General features: G+C 48.2%; 1 protein-coding gene across 2 annotated transcripts in view; it reads left to right on the top strand.

Moving 5' to 3' along the window:
* ZC3H6 (zinc finger CCCH-type containing 6) overlaps positions 1–23,532 on the top strand; it is a 361,631-nt gene that overhangs the window by 65,860 nt on the left and 272,239 nt on the right. For both annotated transcript variants that reach the window (XM_086927473.1, XM_086927474.1), the window contains one exon: positions 11,260–11,449. In XM_086927473.1, the coding sequence (XP_086783599.1) occupies positions 11,260–11,449 (190 nt within the window). The remainder of the gene's footprint in view (positions 1–11,259; positions 11,450–23,532) is intronic.

Genomic DNA, 23,532 nt, shown 5'->3' with positions numbered 1-23,532 from the left:
CCTCTAAACCCTCCTCGTTAAGGGCCGACTCGAGCACAGCATACCCATTCCTCGGGGGCAAGATAGAGGGAGCAGCCTCTTTATCTGATTGAAATATGGTCCCAGCACCTACTACTCCTTCCTTTCCTACCTCTTCTACCCCTTCCACTCCTGCCTCTGCGTCTGCGCCCACTTCTTTTACTCCAGGCTTCTCCCCTGGCTTTTCCTTAGAATTTGCCATCTGCTCCATTATTTGGAAATAACTTTTAAGCGAAGGAGTGCTCTTCTGTGCCTGGAGCTGCTTGATCACCTTGACTGTTCCACCTTTCCTTGTCCCTCCCTTCTTTTTCTGTTTGTGTGGGGATAAAGGTGTAGGACCCCCTCCCTCTCTCTCCTGTCTCTGCCAGGTCCCAGACCCCCTGCCTCCTCCAGTCCTGCTTCGACCTGAGTTGATACCTGTTCCTAGTCTCCCCCCTCTATCTTTAGGTACAGGGTGCACAAGTTGTTTGGAGCCAGCAATGGGGACGCTCTGACTTGTCTGTAGTGGTTGCCCCACCTCTATATCACTACCTTTGTTAATGCTGGAGCCAACTTGATGAAGTACAGGAGTAACTACTGGTGGAACGGCTAAAACATCTACAGCTACAGATACTGTTGGTGTATCTGCCTCCATGCAGACCTCCCCTCTCAGAACCTCCTTACTGCTGTACCACTCTCCCAAGGAACTCAGGGTTGAAAGATGTCCCCAGCATGCTGGACCTCTAAAGCGGGAGAGAAGTGCCCCCCTGGAGCGGTGCCAAAGATCGCTTCTACTTTGATCTCAAGGTTTTACTTGATTTACTTGGTTTCGCCTCCCTTCAGACCACGACAGGGTCCCCGTGTTTGCTGCAACCGCTTCAGTCCTCCAGCAGACGCCAACTCGATCCGACTCCCCCGCCTTCCGCTTCCCAGTGTACCGCCGCTCACACATTCCCCAGGGTCCTAACGCCCGAGAGAGCTCACCGCCAACCTCCGAAGGAAGCACAAAGATGGGGGGAAAACTTAGAAATGCCCTCAAAACAAAACCCGAAATAGTGCCCTCTGCTCCTCAACGCATGTTTTCAAAAAAGGTCAGCCCGATATGGAAATTCATACAAGAGCTGCCTGTGATGCCTCCAGAGCGAGGAGCCTCGCAGCAGCCGTCAGCCTGCTGCCGCCATGTTCCTCCCCACTCTCCCCCCTGGTGCCCCAGATTTCCTTGGCGTGTTTGCAGATTGAGCGGACATTGAACAGGAAACAATGGAGCATTTGTGAGGTGTTTTTGGCCTTGTCAACAGGAGTGATGTGGGCTCTTTCGTAGGTTGTGACACAGGAGAAGTGGCAGTGCCGGCTGGTATAGGGTCCTTTGGTGGGTTCTGGAGAGGAGGAGACACAGCTGTTTTTGCGTCCAGGAGTTCCTTGGCAGTGTACCATCGGGTGAAGGGAGATCCAGGGCTCTTGGCGCTGTGCAACTGTCAGTGCGTTGGCGGTCTGCGTCGACTGCGTGGCTGTGTAGCGGCCTCCATTATCGGTCCTAATGGGTGGTCGGGGTAGACCTGGGCGCCGGGCTAGGACCTGGAACCGGCACCTTGGAGATAGGGGCAACCGGCTGCTGTGGGGGAGCACCAGGCAGGGGCAACACAGGGGGGGGGGGGGCGGCTGCTCAGTGACAAGGGGAGCGGCCACGCAGGGGCAGACGCAGAGGGCACAGCAGTGCAGGGACAGAGGGAGCGGCAGCAGGCAGCACACGGGAAGAGAGGGGCGGCGTTCAGGGGGAGCAGCAGCGCAGGAAATAGAGACCACAAGCCGCGCAGGGCCATCAGGCTGTGCTGGTGAAGGGGGGGGGGGGGTGAGCAGCAGGGGAGGGGCAGGGACCGCAGACAGCACATGGACAGCAGCAGGCCAGGGGGCGACAGTGCAGGGACAGAAGGCAGCACAGGGGCAGGGACAAACACACTAATATACAACTCTGAGTTGCAGACATCTAGATATTGATAAATTAAGATGCGGGTACTAATGCCAGTGACAAACATGATGTTCAGGGCTACGAGTGAAAGGGAGTGTGTGAGAGGAGAATTACTGTTTTTTGTTTTTTAAACAAATTTTGAGTTTATAACACCCAGTGGGCGAACCCCAGTAATCGGGATATAGACATATGACGAAATGTAAATACAAAAGATACCGAAGAGGACCTCACCAGAGGATCTGCGAAACATTCGATCCAACATCCCAACCCTCCCCCCCAACCCTGCACCACACTTCTCACATGGAACAATAAATACATACACGATCACAAAACTATGTCCACTGCCACAGCCAATGAGCACATTAGATCAGGGAGTTATTGATGATTAGCCTTTCAATAGGGTCTGGATTCGCTGACTGTGAAAGGATGGATAAGTCAAATACCCCGGTATTTAGTCCACTTGGTCCAAATCTTCGCATGTTTCTGCGGGCAACCCCGTGCCTGAATCACCACCACTTCAGCCGACATACATTTATCTAGGGCTGTTTTCCAAGCCGCCACCCTGGGGGGAGAGGAAGACTTCTAATGCTGCACAGTGTCGCGCTTGGCTAAGGTGAGACCTAGGAATAGAAGGTGCCTCTTATATCTGTTTCCACCAATGTTTTCCGTGCCATGAAGAAGTATTAGTCGAGGATCTAGCCGGGAGGTCCTAGCATAACACCCGCCCCAGACAGGACAACACCCCGACCAAAAGTGTTGTAGTGCAGTGCTGCTCCGCACCGTGTGGAGGAAGGATCCGTCGTCAGAATTACAATGAAGGCAGGTAGGGGACTGAATAGCCTCCATCTTCCAAAGGCGAAGGCGGGTGTAATATACTCTGTGAAGATACTTAAACTGAATCAACCTGTACCTAGAGGAGACTGCGGCATACCTGGGGCTGGCAAGGGCCTCAGTCCATTAAACGTCAGTGAGGGCCGGTAAATACGCCTCCCAAGCTGCCCTAGTCCGGTGTATGTGGGTCTTGGAGCGTATTCTCAGGGTCTGATATAGTTAGTGGATTTTGTGTCTCCCAGATCTCCCATCAACAGTCTGCCCTCTAGTGGGTGAAATTCGGGTAAGGACGTAAGGTGCTTGATCAGGGGGAACAGGGCATGGCAAAGCTGAAGATACTTGTGGAACTGGGACTTGTGTAGGTCAAACTCCTCCTGCAGCCTCTCAAAGGATTTAAGCGTGGGCCCGCGCATCACATCACCTAATGTTGATATTCCTATAGTATCCCATCTATGGAACCCGGTTAGAGTGGAGACGGGCCGGAGGTGCACACCCCACCAAAGGGGGGTCGTGCCTGTCATCATACCCCACCAGCCCATGGACCGTGATACACGTCTCTAGATCTGGATTACTGTTCGGCAGGCAGGGGGAAGAGCCGCCCAGGACAAGTTACTGTATAAGAGATCCAATAGTGGGTATTTCGCCAGGAAGAGCTGCTCCACCGCATAGGCCGGATCAGTCTGAGGGTTTTACCACCAGAGGAGCACATTGATTTGAAGAAACCACGACGGAGGGATAGGATACGGGAAATTCTGCAGCATATAAAGCAAGCGTGGCAGGGACACCATTTTTAATATAGCAGACCGGCCGTATAAGGATAAGGGAAGGTGGGACCATACCGTTGTCTCCTCACATACCGCCGGAAGCAAGAGGGCTATGTTGTGCTACCACGCCATGGTGGAACATCTAGTGATATGGACACTGAGGAATTTAAACCCCTCATCCTCAATGACCAGCTGCGAGGCCCAGGTTTGACTCCACTGTTCGCCGCATATGGGGAAAAGGATCGACATAGATGGGTTGGCATGTAGTCCTGTCGTTTCACCGAACACCCGCAAGATCTGAAGCACCCTCGGTCCAGTGACCCAAGGGTCAGAAAAGAAGAATAACGCGTCATCAGCATAGAGTGCTATCCTGTCCGAGCACTCAGGCGACCAGACCAGGCCCCGATAAACCGCATCCAAGCGTACCCACGCAACCAGTGGCTCTATCGCTAAAGCGAAAAGAAGCAGAGAGAGGGGGCAACCCTGTCTGGTCCCCCTGCGGATCGGGAAGGAGGGAGAACGGTAGCCGGACACACAAATAGAGGCTGTAAGGCCCAACTCAAGGAGTCGAACACCATTTAGATGTCAGCTAGCAGGACAGCCGCAGGGCGCCCCAAACGGTGGGCCTCGGCAATAGCATTGTGCGCGCGCCGTATGTTATGCCTGGTGGAGCGTTGCGGCATAAAGCCAGACTGGTCTGGGTGAACGAGATCTAGAATGCAGATGCGGAGGCGATCAGCTAACACCTTCCCCAGTAATTTTGGCTTGAAGTTTAATAGGGATATGGGGCGATATGAGCCCGGGACTTCCGGAGGGTGACCCAGTTTGAGAAAAACAACAATTTCGGCATGGCGCCAGTCCGGGGAAAAGATCTCCTGCTCCAACACCTAGTGCAACGCACCAAGAAGGTGGTGACCGACGGTCCCCATATGGGGGCGCAAAAAATCGCAGGGGAACCCGTTGCGAATTACTTTTTTAATATTGGTTTGTTCTTCTTTTCTTGTTCTACATGACGTTGGTTGTAAGTGTTTTTATATACTTTTTTCCAAAAGTTTTATAAACATAATTGATTCTAGAAAGGTGAAGATTGTTTTATCTAGCACTATTAGGGTATTCTAGTAATCTTGGACTCAGTGGATTGCCTTGAACATTTTGCCAGAGGTGTGGCTACAACTTTACAGTGCCATGTCCCTGTTGATTAGGCCTGGATAGCAGCCACTGTGTTGTTTATGACTTTTTACATGAAATCATAGCTCTGGCGTATGCTGTCACCAATAGCTCATAATCTTGTCCTGGTGGAATTTGCCCATATGTTAGGAAAACAGTGAGGTTCTTTGATAGAAGAAGCACAGACTTCATGTTATGGGAAATATGATTGCTTATCTGTATGTATGTTTATAGTGGTTCTCTTGTATAACGCAAACCCTCTCTAGCTGGTAAGCATTGGAGCAAAGAAAATGAGCAATGAAGCGCCTAACAGAGGTAGCAAAACAGGTAATTGTATGGTTGTTTACTATATGCAGGCACAAGGGTTGCTAGTGTTTTGGACTGTAATATTCCTTGAAGACATGCTTTTTATGTTTCTTGCTGAATAGTAGGAGTGTTTGAGGAATCCTGAGGTCAATAGAGGATATCATTCTGATCTTGTGTTCTTAGATTGAGGCCTGTATTCTGTTTCTTTTTCTCCTTTTGCGTCATTTCGTCTTGCCTCAGGCAGTGTTCTGGAACCTGATATGACTTTGTGTACCTGTGGTTAGTGTCTTGGCCAGATCAGGTGTTGGGTTGTTTCTGATAGAATTATAGGTGAATCACCTGGTTTTGAAAGTGAAATGGTCATAGATAGATCTATGCATCTATTCAGTTTTGTTGTCATGAGGTTGAGCATCCTGAGTTCCTTAATAAGGAACTCTCTATAGAATGCCTTCTAGTGGTGCCAGTGAGGGGTTTGAGATTCAGCTGAGCAGAGTGATGTCTCCATCCAGTTGAGAGAACACCAAAGCTTGCATTAGTGTTCTGTAATTGGATTCTAGGAGAACGGATTTCATTTCTTTCATGAAGGAGCAGTGAAAATGTGCTGTCTTGGGTTTCTTGACAAATTGTTCTGACATTCTCGGGTCTCTCGTCATTTATAATCGAATAGTTTTTTCGTTGAAGAGCAGTGGTTTACTCGGTTTGGCTGGCACTGTTGGCAACACGTGTAATTCAATGTAGGAAGCTGGCTCTGTGTGTACTATACCAAAGTAAGGTATAGTGTGCTCAGGGTCCAGTGGATCTCCGGAGGTATAGCAGAGGTTAACTTAGAGAATCAATAACCGCTCTATTTGTGGTAGTGTGGTTGAGCAGTTAGGCTTATCAGGAGGGTGTGTTAAGCACTTATTGTATTCACTCAATAAGACTGAAGGCACACATTCAGAATACAGACAGAATACAGACCAATTGGGTAAGTATGAAAAAGGTACACTTATGTTTTATTTAGTAGAACCAAACAGGACTTGGTACAGGTAGGTAAAATATACTTGCAATGATATAACTTTTCAATTCAATGCAATTGGGGTTGGATTGGTAATCGTTACCGGTTTGTATTGGTTTAAAAAGTAGATTTGATTGCACAGTTATTACTTTTGAGTACATTCTCGCAACTTTCAGATTACATCGACTACTCGGGTGATACATCTAGATGTCACATCCTGAACTTTGTCACTTACAGGTAAGTACAACAGTTTTAAGTTCAAAGCATATTTACTTTCTTCCCATAAAAAACACCAGTTCAACACTTAGAACAATTTTGGAACAGAAACTCGTAACATTAGCTCCTATGGTAGACTAATGGTTATCGGTTTTACAGGTAAGTACACGACTGACAGGCATGACTTTTGGGAGTTAGGACTAAGGTCGAGGTAGGCACACAAATTGCACCACCAGCCACACTTGTGCAGCTGGTGCAGAGTGCAGAGGCCCAACGTTAGCCAATGAGGGGCCTTCGTTCAGGGGCTGTTTATGAGCAGGCCCGTCAGGTGTGGGAGCAGAGCTCCTGGGGTTAAGATCAACACTGTAGGGGCCAACAATCAGCAAAGGAGCTGCATCACCAGCGGCAGAGGGGCAGACGGTTGCAGAGTGCCAATGCGATGTTGGGGACCCTGTGGATGTCAATGGAGATCTTTGGTTCAGTAGAGATGCCGCAGGCTCGGGTAGAGAGGCTTCCTGGAGGCGACCACCGGCTGGAGAGGTAAGTTAGGACCTAGGGGGATACCTGGACACTGTTGGTTGGGCCACCCAAGGCCATGGGGCATCAGGTGCAGGGGTGTCTTTTGGCTTCTGGTTCTTTTTACCAGCTCCGGTCGCGTGGACACTTCAGGTTGAGGCTGCAGACGTCGGCTTGAAGCTTTAGGGAGTTCTGGGATCAGCAGATCCCAAGTCAGGATTGCTGGTGAGACATCCTCGTGGTGTTGGGTCACTCGAACTGGGGCCGTGGGCATCGGGTGCAGATTGGTGCAGAATCACGGAGCATCCTGAATCCGGATTCTTGGGTTGAGTCTTTGCCTGAGCAAATCCGGTGCTCACGAAAGACAGTCTGTTAGATGAGTACAGGGCAGGACCTCCAGGCTTTCGGGGAGGCTGGAGACAAGCCGATAGGGCTGGGGTCAAAGCAGTTTTTGTCCTCTTCTTCCTGGGTCAGCACGGCTCTTTGGTCCTTTTTCTTTCTTCCTCTAATCTGAGGAGGCAAGGTTCAGGGTCGCCCCTAAATACTAAATTTATGGGTGTTTAAAGGGGTGTGCAGGTCGGGACCAATGGGCCCCTTTCTTGGGGTTGGTACACCCCCTATTATGCCTCCATCCAGTGAGAGGGGGGCATGAGCCTCTTCCTAGTATGAGACTCTTCCTAGTATGAGACTCTTCCTAATAGGCTGGGTCCACTCATCTCCAAGATAGAGGGGAATAAGAGGTGGGCTTCACCTCGCCTCCCCATCTGAGGGGTGGGGTTGGCAAAGGTAGGCTCACCTCTCCTCCTAGCTTGGTTTTCTTGCTGATTCTTCCACCCAAAGTGGGGTCAGGACCGGTGGGAGCCAGTTGCTGGGCTCAACAAAAGGCAGGGACAGCTTACAAAGGCAGTAGGCCTTTGAAGCTTCCCCTCGCATGGATCCAGCACATCCTGGGGGCGGAGGCATGACACCTCTGTCCAGGATGGGCTTTGGTTTTGGACACAGAGAGCAGGGGCTCTCTATCCAGCGGTCCAAAAACCTTTCTGGTGGTGGCAAATAGCAGGCAGCCATTCAGGTACCACACCGGGGCTGGTCGTTTTTCATGGGGCATCTCTAAGATGCTCTGTGTGCTTTCTACAAAATCCCACACTGGCATCAGTGTGGGTTCAATGTGCTGAGAAGTTTGATACCAAACTTCCCAGGTTTTAGTAAAGCCATTATGGAGCTGTAGAGTTCGTAATGACCAACTCCCAGACCATATACTCTTTATGGCTTTGGTACAATTAAAATGTTTAATAATAGACTTGGGCACTACAGGGGTGCAGGGTTCATGCCACTGTCCCCCCACCTGGGGGCTAGTACACCCTGCTAGAGGGTTGACTTATCTAGGCCCCAGGCAGTGAGTTATAATGCCATGTCGACTCTTCACTTTTTTGCTGCACCAAAACATGCAGCCTGCAGTGGCAGTGTGTGCAGCCCTTTGGGTCCTTTTCTGGTCACAGTGCCCTTGGTACCTTTTATAAGGGGCTTGGCTCTGACCAGAAATTTGCCAATTGTGGGTACAAAGGTACAGCTTTGGGAAAGAACAGAGGCCCTGGGAACATGATCGACTTTGTGTGCCCTGTATCTCAGTCAAAGTGCCTCACGTGTCAGGCAAATAGTCGGGGGGTAACCATGCAAAAAGGGGCACTTTCCTGTATTCGGTCTCTCTGGTGTTCAGCTTCAGGCATTGACATCCAATTGTGGATGAGATCAATGTATGAGTTGAGTTGCTAAATGTCATTAGTTCAGGAGATTTTGAGGTAAAACTAAGTGTCATCAGCATTTCAAGGAACCCTGATGTTGCCTTTTTGAGTATGGATACAATGGCCTCCATGTCGTGGTTAACCCTGGGCGTAGGACTTCGCTACGCTCGTGTAGTTTGCGCAACTATGCGCTAAGTGAATTGCACGTAGCATAGTGCAAAACGCATAGCGGGCATTTTTTGCTTGCTCGCGGCCCTCAACGTCAAGTTGGCGATTGTGAGCGAAATAAAATACCGGCAAGATTTTTTTCTCGTTCGCGATCAGCAACATCAAGTTGCCGATCGAGAGTGTGGAAAATAAACCTCCCAGCGAGATTCTCAACCCGGGGAGGTCAGGTTTCTCATTGCGAGTGGTCGCGTATGCTCGCGACCGCCCACGATGGAAAAACTACCAGTCCGCGTTGAGAAAGCTGCCACTCTAGTACAAATCTGCTTGAGCAGCAGAAAACGACCACTTGCACTGTGCAAGAAGTGGTTTGCAATGATTGCACAGTGCCAGATACTTGTCCGCACTGTGCAATCAGTGCGAACAGCATTTTGCACAGTGCACTACGCAGTTCGCGTAGCTACGTGTAGCTTGCGTAGTGCACTTCGCTTAGCTACGCATAGTGCTACTACGTGAACTACGCGCAGGGTTAGTAGTGTTGAAGTTCTTGAGAGGATAGAACTCTGTGGTACTCTGCAGGAGACAAGTAATTTCTCAGGTCTTGCGGTTCTCACATGCACACGTTGGTGAGTTATCTCATGAACCATTGCAGTACTATGTGAGAGATCCTTAGCGTGTACATTATGTCAAAACCTGCAGCGAGATTGACCAAGGTTAGCAGGCAAGGACTTTGGTGTCATCAATGAAGAGGGCATTGTCGACTACTTAAAGAGTACGTGTCTCCATACTGCAGCATAGTGAAGGGAGAAGTGTATGAGGTTGTCTTGCATAGTTGGTTTTGTCATCAGTAGGATCTGTCCGGTTCTGAGGGCATTCAGGAATGCTCACTGAGGGGAGGCATTGAAAGTTTTGAGGGAGAGATTGGGGACATTTCCTTGAAACAGTTAACGGATGAATGAGGGGATGTTATCTTAAATAGAGGTCATTGAGAACGTTCAGGATGTTGGAGAGTTGTGTGTTAGAAAAGGTTGATGGCAGTCCTCTTGGGGAGGAGCATTGGGGCTTAGAGGACAAAGGTGAGTGTCTGTATTATGTGTTGAAGCGGGATCTCATTTTGTTGATATTCCTGGTGATGTGGTGCATTCACTGACTGACTGCATGGATTGGCTGGTCTGGGAATGGAATGGTGCATTTCTTGAAAGGCTTGAAAAGCACTTTACTTTAGTTGGTTGCCTTGTTGATAATAGTCTTGTTGAAGGTGGGTTTAGGTGTGGTGTTGTAGGATCTGCATTGGTTTCTTTTCCTGCCTATATTGTATACCTGAGTTTGACCGGTATTGGGTATACCACAGGTCTGCGTTGGGTGCAGATGACTGGCAAATTAACCTTTCTTCACCTCTTTTCTTGCTATCCTGTTGCATGCTTGTTTTTGGAGAGCTTGTGTGTTTCATGCTGCTGAAGTCTGTCATGTTTTTAGTCCAGCACTGAGTTCCTCATAGTTTTTCCAGAGTTGTGTGGTAGGGATTGAGGCAAGTATGGATATCCGAGATGGGCTGAATTGAGTGTGGCAGGTTGCTGTGTTTTTTGTGGAAGGCATCCATTGGCTGGACTTTGCATTTATGGACCTTCTCACATTTCAGTTGACCTTGATGAGATCCGAAATGTAGTCTGTAAAGTTTTTGTTGGGTCTGTTGTTCCATGGATCAGATGAAAGGATGCTCTCTAGAATGTTAAGTAAGGGAAATGAGCAATGTGGAACTTGAATAACTTTGATTTCCATTAGGCTGTAGACTTCAGCATGTTTTTATTGCCTCATCTTTATCACGAATTCATCTTTTGCTTATGGCAGTCTCTATATCTGAAATGTGTTCAGTTCTTCTCCAAGACACACACTTCTGTGTGGTACATAGCTCTCCGCTATCAATGCAATTCCCTTTCACATGTTCTTCAAGCAACTTATAAACCTATTCCTTCACTGAATTATTTTCTCTCGTTAGAATAGCATCATATTATTGTGTTACTTAATCCTTAACTTGCCTCAATTTCCTCAATATTTTGAGGTTATAACAACGTCTTCATCGAGAAACATCTGTCAGACAAAAAGGCTACCGCCCGCATTACCTCCCACGCCGACCGTGTGTATTTATGAGAATACATCCATGTTGTTATGTCATGGAGTTTCTCCCGCAGAGGCAGTATCACAGGATTGGACGCATTTTAATTCATGAGCACCTAAATTACTAATTAACTTACGAGAAAGATTAAATGCAGAATTTTTTTTTAAAGTGTCAATTTCCAGAACATTGTAACTGCAAGTGAGGATAAAGCACAAATAGGACGGCCAGGAGTTCAAAGAAAGCCTTGCAGCACAGTATTTCCCTGGTACTCAACTTTGTAAGAAATAATTGCACAGGTTATGATCCTGCAACTCGAGGAAGCATTTCACAAGTTGGTTATACCTATGAACCTTTGAACTCGAAGTCATGAAACTACTGTGGTATTATAACCTCTCAATTTTAAATGGTCATTAATCATTGCTGGCTTCTTCGCCATTTTTTAAGATCCCAACCTGTATTATTTTTGCTTTCTCTAGAGAGGATGGTGAGCTTGAGGATGGAGAAATCGAGGATGCCGGTTTGGAAGAACATAAAGAACCAGAAACTAAGGAAATTAAAGACCCGGAAATACAAAAAAGTGATAAAACACACAGAAAATCCCGGAAAAAACACAAAAAAGAGAAAGAAAAGAAAAAGACGAAACGTAAGCGGCGTGAAAAGCACAAGGTAAGAAACTAAAAAATGTCACATTAACCATTACCTGTTGATTTACTAAAATCAGATGTAGAATATACTTCTAGAGCTTTCAGCCAGCCCTCTTCATCAACCGGCCTGTTGTTGTTTGATTCAAATTTTTCTTTCTCCCACTACACAATACAGCATAGGGCATCAGCCCACTTCAACCACTGGGGAACCTCACTGTGAGTGACGCCAAATTCAAAAGCTGTGAGCCAACATTGGCTGACCTGTTGGGCTTGCCAATGCTTTTTTTTAAACTAACGTTGTGTGTACTAGAGCTGGACTATGGAGCAACATGACAGACAAAGGAACAGTAAAGGTTTTTATTTTGACTGTAAATGTCCCCTGTGTTTAACTATTAGACCAACAACTGTGCACAAAAGATTCCTTTAGATGGTTGTGCCTCACCAGTTTATATACTCATACTCTTGTTTTTTTGATATCTCGGGTGCATGTCTAATTTAACTCCCTACATGCTCTTGTAGTTTGTGAGGGTAATGACATTTTCTCTCGTGTCCCCACGAGAACCCTCTTCCCCTTCTTACTCCATTGTTCTGCAGAGGCTCCACTTGTGGAGATGCATAAGTGTGAGCAGACCTGATGTATTGCTTCTATATAGACACCGCCTTATACTTGTTTCTGTTTGTTTCTGTTCAATGCTTTTCATCAGCATTTTTGTTCAAAAAGTGTGTTCGAGGCATGTGGTCTGCTGAATTCATATCTGTGCATAGATCGCCGCCTAGTGTTGGGTCCGGATGATTGCACATTGTTGTCCTGGAAGAGTCTTCGAAGTATCACGAGATAGGTGGCTCCTCCCCTGGACTACAGTGCGCATGGGCATTCTCTCCATCTTCAGATTGTTTTTTTCCGCCATTGGGTTCGGATGTACTTTCTTCACTCAAGTTCGGAATCGGTATAAAACACTTTTCGCAAGGCCAAAAGGCCTTCGGGCGTCGGTATTGTCTCGTTCGGTGCCTGTACTTCATCCAGTTCTTCGAACAGGACGTCGAAGGCCGTTTGCCTTTTCGACACCAAAGGCCCAAACTACTACGACGATGGAACGGAGGCTGTTCAAGAGATGCCCCGTCTGCAACTCCAAATACCCTCACATTGATGTGTACCCAGTGTGCAATAAATGTTTATCCACGGACCACGCCGAGGCCAGCTGTATGGCCTGTTCCAAGTTCCGGTCGAAGAAGACGCTTCGACTTCAACGCGCCGCACGACAGTCGGCGCAGAAAGCGGCGCCTGACCCGGAGAACATCTTCGAGGACGATGAAGGCCTCGAAGAAGAGGATCCCGACCAGCAGTCGGACCCTGAGTCGGAGCGAGATTCTATAACTTCGGTGTGGACGACGATGAAGACTAAGTCCATGATGAAGACGTCGTCGAGGTAGGAGATGACGCAGAGGCCATCGGAGCCGTCGATGACGACTCGAGCGATGAGCAATACCCACCGCTGTCGCGGGGCCTAATATTGACAGTGTGCTCTCTAAGGCTCAGGTCGAGGCATCGCCGGAAGGCCTTAGGCGAGATCTTACTCCACATTCTATAGCCCCGCATCAAGGCCTGGCTAAGAATACTTCCAAGGAGCCATTGGTCGATCCACCAAAATCGAAACCGAAACCAACAGAGGCGAAAACAAAACCGAAACTGTTAAAAACAGTCCTCGGATCAATGCCATCGGACTCCTCGACTCCAGTCAAGTCTAAAAGTGTCATCGACCCTTCGGGGTCATAAGGGAACGTCGGCCCGAAGAGCGGGGCGCCGAAGCCAGTCTCTACGGTCAAGCACGGTACTCTGACGCGGTCGACGTCCAAACATGGCGACACTGGCAAAGGACTACAGGCTAAAAAGACTGTCGAACCGAAGCTTACGGCCTCCAAGCCAATGTTGAGCAAGGCCCTCGAGTCTAAGACCAGACCCGACCCGAAAGAGCATATAGTGTCGAAGCCCAAGGCCGTACCTGCTGCGCACCATGAGCTCGAGTCGACGCAAGGCCGCAAGCAAGCTGGTGATCCAACGAAGCCGATCGGATCGAAGACAACGTCAATCTCGAAAAAGGTCGGTTCGTCTCCAGTGATTCCTCCTCCAATTAAAAACGGACTGCCCCCGACCGCTCGACCCAAAGCGTTCGAGCCACAAAAGAGCACCGAACCATCCAAGAAGGTGTCGGGACTTTCCAGGTCTCAGTCCATTCCGGAGGAGGTAGTGTTCCAGGCACCCACGTATGACAATCAGTCGAAGCTCTTCATCGACTCTGATTCGGGCAGGCTCACCATTCATAAATGGAAAATCGCTCCAGAACATCCTTTGGAGTCATACAAAATCCCTCTCAAAAGAAAAAGGGATTCTGCCACCTCACCTGTTCTTTTTGAACCTGTGGAGTCATATACACAGCACTATGCCTATTCTCCCACACGCACCAACGATGATGTGGGGGAAGGTTACAATGAGGATGAATTTACTTATCCTGCTGACACAGATCAGGAGGAACCTCAACCCTGGACTGACCCTGTTGACCCTGATGAGCCTCACACTACGTCTGATACTCAGTCCTATAATGTCAAGACATCGCCTACTGAAGACACGGTGGCGTTTAACGCTTTAATTGAAAGAGCGGCAGTTAACCATGACGTAGAAATGCACGCTGACCCAGTCGAAGAGGACTTTCTGTTCGATACTTTCTCCACCTCAGAAAGATCAGTCAGTAAAGACATTGCCTATGCTAAAGGGTGTCCTAAAACATGCTACTGAGATTTTCAAGGAGACCACAAGGGCAAGGGTTGTCAACCCCAAGGATCCAAAGAAAATATCGGCCTGCGCCTGTGGACCCTACGTTTATCAAGGGCCAGCTCCCATTGGACTCCCTAGTAGTGGCTAATGCTCGCAAGAGAGCAAACTCTCAAACAAGTGGTGATGCTCCTCCTCCGGACAAAGAATCCAAAATCTTGGAAGCTTCTGGCAAACGTGTAGCTGCTCAAGCGGCTAATATTTGGAGGATCTCAAATACGCAGGACCTATTAGCCAGATACGATAGGGCTCACTACGACACGTTAGAGCAGCTGATGCAACACCTGTCTGATGTTTATAAGGAGGGAGCAGAAATGCTGATACAGGAAGGAAAGTTGATTTCAAATGCATCCATCAAGTGTGCACTCGATGCCGCAGACACAGCAGATAGGGCCATCAACACTAGTGTAATGCTGAGACGTCATGCCTGGCTCCGCATCTCTGGTTTCAAACCAGAGATCCAAACAACTTTGCTCAATCAGCCAGTTAACCCTGACTTTTTTTGGTCCTGATGAAGACACGACCCTTGAAAAGATTAAAAAAGACACAGAGACAGCTAAATCCATGGGGGCTCTGCAGTCACAGCAGTTCAGGGGCAGTTCCTTTCGTCGCTCCGGTAACAGGGGAGCCTCTAGAGTTCAAGCATTGCAGCAAGCCCAATACAATAAAGGGAGCGCGCAGACCACCTATAACAAAAATATCAGGGGTGGATATCGTGGGAACAGCACCAAAGGCAGAGGACGTGGAAATAACAATGCCAGATCCTCCGCCGCCAATAAAGAGTGACGCCTTGTCACTGCCCCCAGACCACATAACACCGGTCGGGGGAAGACTCCAGCAGTTCCTGCCAGTCTGGGAAGGCATTACCACAGACAGGTGGGTGAGACAACTTATCCAATACGGCTATTGTCTGGAACTAACCTCCACTCCTCCCAACATACCCCCAAGGCACCGTCCTATGTCCGCAGAGCACATGCACTTATTGCAGCAAGAGGTAATCTGCATGCTGCAAAAAGGGGCCATAGAACTCGTGCCTTTAGAACAGCAAGGTACAGGGGTGTACTCACTGTACTTCTTGATCCCAAAAAAGGACGGTTCCCTGCGGCCCATTCTAGACCTCAGACCCCTGAACCAGTACATCTTGTCAGAACATTTTCACATGTTAACCTTACAGCAAGTTCTACCATTGCTCAGTCAGAGGGACTTCCTGGCAACCCTAGACCTGAAGGATGAATATTTCCACATTCCCATTCACCCAGGTCACGGGAAGTATCTCGGGTTCACCGTCAACAACCAGCATTACCAGTTCAAGGTCCTGTCTTCGGGGTCACTGCTGCCTCCAGGGTGTTCACCAAGTTCTTAGCGACTGTGGCTGCGCACCTTCGGAGACAACACATCCATGTCTATCCTTACCTTGACGACTGGCTTGTCCAAGAAAAGGCAGCCCAGCAATGTGCCAGCCACATGTCCCGCACAATTCACCTCCTACACAGTCTAGGATTTTCACTGAATTACCCAAAATCACACCTTCAACCCGCACATGTACAACAGTACCTAGGTGCGACAATAAACACTCTGACAGCAACAGCGCAGCCAAACTCTGCCAGAGTCAACAGCATGCAATTGCTAATTCAGAAATTCAGGCCCCAACACTCACTCCCAGCGCAGGTATTTATGCAGCTGATAGGTATGATGGCCTCCTGCATCTTCATAGTCCCGCACGCGAGGCTACACATGCGTCCGCTTCAGGAGTGCTTGGCACGACAGTGGAACCAGGCTCATGGGCATCTGAAAGGCCTAGTGTTGGTGACCGGTCGTGTATACAACTCTCTGCATTGGTGGAACACACAAAACCTTTGCAGGGGACGACCGTTCCAAGAGCCTATCCCACAAATAGTGCTGCCAACGGACGCATCTCTCCAGGGCTGGGGAGCGCATGTCCTCCGTTATACCGTGCAGGGACTATGGACGACGCAGCAGCAGAAGATGCATATCAACCTGTTGGAGCTGATGGCAATCTTCATGGCGATGAAGGCATTCAAATTGCACCTGTGCAACAAAGTCGTGCTGATCCGGACGGACAACATGACTGCCATGTATTACATCCAAAAGCAGGGAGGCACACACTCTCCGCAACTGTCTCATCTAGCCCAGAGCATGTGGAAGTGGGCTATTCAAAGGAACATGTACCTCATGGCGGAACATCTCCCAGGCAAGGACAACCAGATGGCGGACCTGCTCAGCAGGCAAAGCCATCAGATGCACGAGTGGGAGATACACCCCTCGGTGCTCCAACCATATTTCCAGCAGTGGGGTCATCCAGAGATAGACCTATTCGCCACAAAGGAAAACGCAACATGCCAAACCTTCGCCGCCAGGTTCCCACACCCGCAGTCTCAGGGCAATGCGATATAGATGAACTGGTCAGGCAGATTTGCGTACGGTTTTCCTCCAGCACCACTCATACCGCTAGTGGCAAGCAAACTGCGACAGCACTCCATGACGCTCATCCTGGTTGCTCCAACGTGGGCAAGGCAGGCCTGGTACACCACGTTCCTGGAACTTTCAGTGGTGCCTCACCAACGGCTGCGCCTCACGCCCAGTCTCCTCACTCAGAACCATGGAGACATTCAGCACCCAGATCCACAACAGTTAAGCCTTGCAATATGGCTTCTGAGGTCATAGAGTTTGGCTACCTCAACTTGCCCCCTGACTGTATGAACATCATCAAGGAGGCAAGACGACCTACAACTAGGGCATGCTATGCGGCCAAATGGAAGCGATTTGTCATTTACTGTTCCAATAATGACATTAATCCGCCAGATGCGTCCACACAAAACATCATATGTTATTGGTTGCATCTATACAGATGCAATCTGGCATATAGTTCCATCAGGATACATTTGGCCGCCATGGCAGCATATCTTCAAAACAGGCAGCATCTTTCCCTTTTCAGGGTACCTGACATTAAGGCTTTTATGGAAGGGCTCAAGAGAGTGATCCCTCCCAGACACCCTCCACCACCTGTCTGGAATCTAAATATAGTTCTCACCAGACTGATTGGGACCACCCTTTGAACCTCTTCACTCTTGTGAGATAGTTTCTTACATGGAAAGTGGCTTTTCTAGTAGCCATCACATCGCTAAGAAGAGTTAGTGAGCTTCAAGCCCTAACTATTCAAGAGCCTTTCATACAGATTCATGCTAATAGGGTAGTGCTACGTACCAACCCTAAATTCATGCCTAAGGTGGTGTCGCAGTTCCACATTAATCAAACCATAGACATGCCAGTTTTCTTCCCAAATCCTGATTCTGTGGCAGACCGAGCACTGCACACCTTAGATGTTAAAAGAGCTCTCCTGTATTACATTGACAGGACAAAAGATTTTAGAAAGACTAAACAACTGTTTGTTGCCTTCTCTCCACAACACAAAGGCAACCCCATTTCCAATTCAGGTATAGCCAGATGGATTGTAAAGTGCATACAGATCTGTTATCAAAAAGCTAAACGCACATTAACTGTTCCCCCAAGAGCGCAGTCCACACGCAAGTTAGGGGCATTCATGGCTTTCCTAGGTAACATTCCCCTAGAGGATATATGTAGAGCAGCCACATGGACCACCATACATACATTTACCAAACACTACTGCGTAGATGTACACTCCAAACAGCAAGCTGCAGTAGGACAGGCTGTTCTTGAAACCCTTTTTCAGACTGCTGCAGCTGGCACGGGCAACCACCGCTAAGGAGATAACTGCTATTTATTCTATGCACAGATATGAATTCAGCAGCCCACATGCCTCGAACGAAATATGCTACTTACCAGTATGCATCTGTTCTTGGCATGTAGGGCTGATGACCTTCATATCGCCCGCCCTCCTCCCCGGAGCCTGTCGCAGCTGTAGCACTCAGAATCATTCTCAGGAATGGTCATCACTTACGGTATTACACTCCATCTCTGCCACAATGGCGAAAAACAATCTGAAGATGGAGAGGATGCCCATGTGCACTGTAGTCCAGGGGAGGAGCCACCTATCTTGTGATACTTCGAAGACTCTTCCAGGACAACAATGTGCAATCATCCGGACCCAACACTAGGCGGCGATCTAAGCACAGATATGAATGTCAGCAACCCTACATGCCAAGAACAGATGCATACTGGTAAGTAGCATATTCCTTTTGGGATGTAGCCTGCATAGGCAAGATGGTGTACGTATTCCTGTAGTGCTGCTTAATGGAATTGACCTTTCCATGAAACTCGTAGTAAGTACAGATTGAGACTGCTGTAGATTTGGTGCCAAACGCTGCCAAATGAGACTGACTGGCAATGGTGGTGAGGGATGAGGAGGGTTCTCAATGAGTGCTCTCAACGGCCAAGACTGCCTCCCAATTTCTCTCTTCATTTCTCCCACTATAGCAGGCCCATCGGTTCTTGGTATAAGTTTGTGGAGTAGCTGACATGTAATTAAGCGAGTCTTATTTGCTCCCATGGTACTCATACAACACTTCTTTAATTAAAATGTTTAACACCACGAAGCTGATGCAGATCAAAAAGTATATTGTTGTGTTTGTGCCAGATAAGTAGATTCATGTGGTATATTTTCTCACATTAATGTGTCTTATGGCATCCATTATTTTGTTGGCACCTAAGGTGCAAACTCTGTGGTTGTAAAATCCTTGAAGCCGACCAATGTCATGGCAATACCGAGCATATGTCAGGATCTAGTCTGCTGGATAGGGGACCAGAAAGGTGTTTGCTCTCTCATTGTTACAGCAGATTAGGCATGTTTTTTCTTTAGCCTGGACTCCATGGAGTTCTTTCATCAGAGATTGGATTTCTTTACACTCTTATGCTGCCAAATGAATCCCAGAGAGTGATGTTAAGTTGATTGATTTAGTGGAATTGAAATCCACTCTAGTTCCCTGTCCCTTTGTAAATGGTGAGGGAGGGAAAAGAGTTATCCTTCAGGGAATCCATTATAATCATAAGCACTAAAGAGCACCATGTGTGCTCCTGGAGTATTTTATTTTTCTAATAAAAAGTACACTTCTCTCTAGCGAAGCCATTTTTCTCTCAAGAATAAAACGTTCTGTTGAAGGTTGTATTAGCCAATTTTCTTTACAAAAGTCTCCAATTTAAATTTTAAGAGGTCAGTAAATAAAGAATGGTGTTATAAATAAGAAGCGCACGTAATGATGAGCAGAAGATTTAATCTCTTCTAGTCTTAACCTCAGTGACATAACTGAGAAACAGAACGGACAATGGTAGTGGAATGTTCCAAGCCCACTAGGGAGCACGGGAATATGGGGCTGGACATACATACATACATACATACATACATATATATATATATATATATATATATATTTCTGCATAGAGCCCTCGAGCTTTAGAAGAGCACACAACACTGCCTCATGCCATCCAGCGTGTTTAGCCTCGCTGTAGCTTGCTCATTGACAACCTTCTTTCATTGCCCATTTCCGACGCGTTTCGAGGCTGGAACGCCCCGTAATCATGGAAGGCTCTGTAGAGGGATTGAAAGAAACAGCGCCTAGTCCGTAATTTATTCATTATATACAAACACCCTAAGTGGGCATGGCATATATTAGACTTGCATTTGCTTTAAATAGGCGCTTTTATCACCTGTTTGCCCTATCATTGTAATATGATTCCTCCCTTTTTATTTTATGGAATTGTAACCATGTTGTCCGTATTATTATTATCCATATGTATGCTGATGTTGATTAAAATACTGCGCTTGAGATCACGTTGTTAAAATAACCATTTTAACCTTACTGAGCCTCTATTTTTCTCCTGTTGTGAACTTGAATGAACGTGTAACAAAAGAGTGTTCTCACTTCCCGCCATTCCTGAGAGGGTTCTAAGTCGCATGTTTTAGGTTGTCTAATCATTGGTTTCTTTGCTATAGGATGAAGAGCCAATGTGACACTGATTGCTAGTCTGGTAGGGGATTTTGGGTACTAAAGTGAGTTTTGGCACGCCATAATTCACTGAGGTCCTAAGTCTCTGTGCACAGTTCTGTGTTTGCGCAGAATCGCTGTTACATTCTTAAAACACATATTCAGTAACCAGAGCTCATCCTCCACCCAGCCACCACAAGACTTATAAACCGCTACAAAGTCTATGCACAGCATAGTGAATCCAGAAAGATTCACGCTGCAAAACGTATAGTTTCTTACCTGTCAGTGAAGTTTTGCAGCTTGAAACCTTTCTGGATTCACTAGCAATCCCACCCTCCTCTGCCAGAAAGATGAGACAGGAGAAAGACTTTAAAAAGGAGAAAAAGTAAAACAAGACAAAAAAAAATCCAAAGATGTCGACCAAAGGTGAGAGCTTCCGGAGGACATCACGAAGGCCACCAAATTGTGGTATGTCGACGCCCACCTGGGCCACGAGAACATTTTCTTTTTTTTAAAGAGAAGAAATACAACAATTCCGGACCCAACCACTAGATGGCGGAATAATGCACAGCAAAGTGAATCCAGAAAGTCTTCAAGCTACAAAACTACATCGACAGGTAAAAACTATACGTTCTGCCTCATAGGAATTTTTATTGCTCCTTCCTACCTGAGGCTACCAAATTGTAAACCCTCAGGTTGGAAGGTTATCCTAGAATATTCACTTAAGTTACTATCACAATTACTGTTGTTCTTAAGCAGCATCCAGTACTAGGAATGATGGGATTGGGAAATTGCTGGCTCCATAAAGAAGCATTATCCTAATCTTTAGCTTTTCGGATGTCAGACTGGCTGATTTACCTTTCAATTTGCACGTTTTTTCTGACTGTCTCAAGTCATGAAGGTTATGGTTATGCTGTAAGATTGTTTTATTGTGAGAAAGTGCCATCTTCCTTGCATGGTATGCCCCCACTTTTTGCTGCATTGCTGATGTAGTTTGACTGAGTGTGCCCTGGGATCCTGCCAATCAGGTGCCCAGGGCCTGTGATCCTTCCCTAAAACTGTGTTGAAACCTAAACCCAATTGGCATCTCTGGCCACATGTCAGCCCCTGCTAAATGGTACCCTAGGAACTGTAACCAGAGAAGACCCCTTAGGGCAGCAGCACTTATTGTGCCACCCTTAGAAGCCCTGTACCCTGACACGCACACACTGCCTTTGCAGGCTGAGTGTCTTGGTGCAGAATAAAACAGAGAGTCAACATGGCACACATACCTGTGTGCCATGCCCACAACACACTTCCCTGGCATACCTCAGTCACGCCTCTAGCTGGGAGCCCAATGCTAGTGGTGTGGGTACAGGTGAATGTGCCCTGTACCCCTACAGCACCCAGGTCCATTCCTGGGCACTGTAAGTGCAGTGCTGCCATTAAGAGTATATGGTACTGGGAGGCCATCATCACAAACTCCACAGCACCATGATGGCTGCACTGAAGACTGAGAAGTTTGGTATCAAATGCCTCAGCACATTAAACCCACACTGATGCCAGTGTGGGATCTAATGTACAATGCACGACAGAGGGCAACTTAGCCCCGAAACTAACCTACAATCTGTGTCCTGACTAAGAGGCTGCCTAGGCTGCCATCCAGCAGACATGTTGCTGGACCCCTGGGTAGAGATCCATCCACACTTGTGGGCCTGTAACAATGCACATCCTGGGGCGAGGTGCTAGGCCTCCTCCCCCAGGATGGGCAGGGGGGGGCTTCAAAGACATGCTGCCTTTGTGAGCTTCTCCAGGCCACTTGCAGTACTCAGCAACTGGCCCCCACCGCTTCTGACCCCCACTCTGGCGGGAAGACCGGCGGGAAAACCTAAGTGAGAAATGGGGTGTGCCAGCCTCTGCCAACCCCACCCCTCAGGTGGGGAAGGCGAGGTGAAGCACAACTCCCGGCTCTCGCCATCTTGAGGATGGGGAGCCCTACCATATCCGAGACAGGCTCCTGCTCCCCTCCCACAGGAGAGTGGTAGGATAGGGAGTGTACTCACCCCAGGGAAGGGACCCATTGGTTCCTGACCTTCCCATACCTGTAACGCCCCTAAATTTAGTATTTAGGGGCGCCCTGAACCTTCTTTCCTCTGATCCCGAAACAAGAAGAAGAACAAGAAGATAAAAGACCTGCCGTGCAGCTGCTAACAAGAGGAGGACACCTACTGACTTGGCCCCAGCCCTACAGGCCTGTCGACCCTTGAACCTGCTCCTGCTAAATCCTGGCGTCTCACGTGGTCAGCAACCTTGAAAACTCTGGAGGACCTGACTGCCTTGCTTATCTGAAGACTGGGATTCCCACGAGCAGTAGTTCTGCTCAAACAGCAACAACCCCTGATGCCAGCCAGGAACCGCGAATCCCGCACACTCTGCACCCACCGAGCCCAGCCTATGCCTGAGTGAACAGAGACCACAAGGACGTCCCCCGGCGACTGTGACCACGAATCCAGCACCCAAGGACCCTCCTCGACGCTCCTGACGATACCTGCAGCTTCACAACCAGGGACCCCACCAACCGCAACCAGCTGACGGTAAGATTTCCCAACACCAAAAGACACCCTTGCACCCGGCGCCCCAAGGCCCCCTGTGCCCAACTCTTGGGTGGCTACCTAACCTCCAGCTTCCCAACTGACCTCTCGAAGTGCTGGTCGCACCTTAAGAATCTCCGTCCCCGAGTCTGCAGCCTTTGTTCAACTTCCAGTTTTCCCATTGAAATACATTGGGTGCCCGACGGCCCAAAAGCACCCTGCACCCATTCGCCCGAGTGCCACTAGGAGTGCAGCATCTATCCTTTCCTACTTCCCCACTTGCCCTGTGTAAGTGACCAGGAGCTCAGCTCCCACAGCCGCGTGGCCTGCCTGCAAGCAGCCGCAAACCGAAGGCCCCCTGCCCGCCATAGGCTAACATTGGGCCTACTCACTCTGCACCCAGCTGCCCCTGTGCCGCTGAGGGTGTATTTATCTGAACCTGGGAGACCCCTGAGTCTTGCCCCAGAACCTTAACTCTGCCAGTCGAGTACTTACCCAAAGACCAATAACTTGATTTTCTCCATAGGGTAACATTGGCTGGTTTTTACTTGGAAATTCTTCTAAGTGTCGAGTTTTGCAACTTTCAAATATTCCTTAAAAATTGTCCGATCAACAAAAATGAAATTACTAACCTGTTACCAGGAGAGCTCACAGTGCTGGATCTTTGTGCCCAACACTGACCTTCAAAAGTAATTACAACTGTGATTTTCTGATAACCTGATTTTCTCACGTAAGATAACATTGCTTGGTTTTTTCCAAAATTTCTTCTAAGTGTCGATTTTCAAAA

The sequence above is a fragment of the Lissotriton vulgaris genome, chromosome 6 (assembly GCF_964263255.1).
Source record: "Lissotriton vulgaris chromosome 6, aLisVul1.2, whole genome shotgun sequence".
Taxonomy (NCBI): Eukaryota; Metazoa; Chordata; class Amphibia; order Caudata; family Salamandridae; genus Lissotriton; species Lissotriton vulgaris.
Note: the sequence above shows the minus strand (reverse complement) of the source record. Positions and strands in the feature narration are given on the sequence as shown.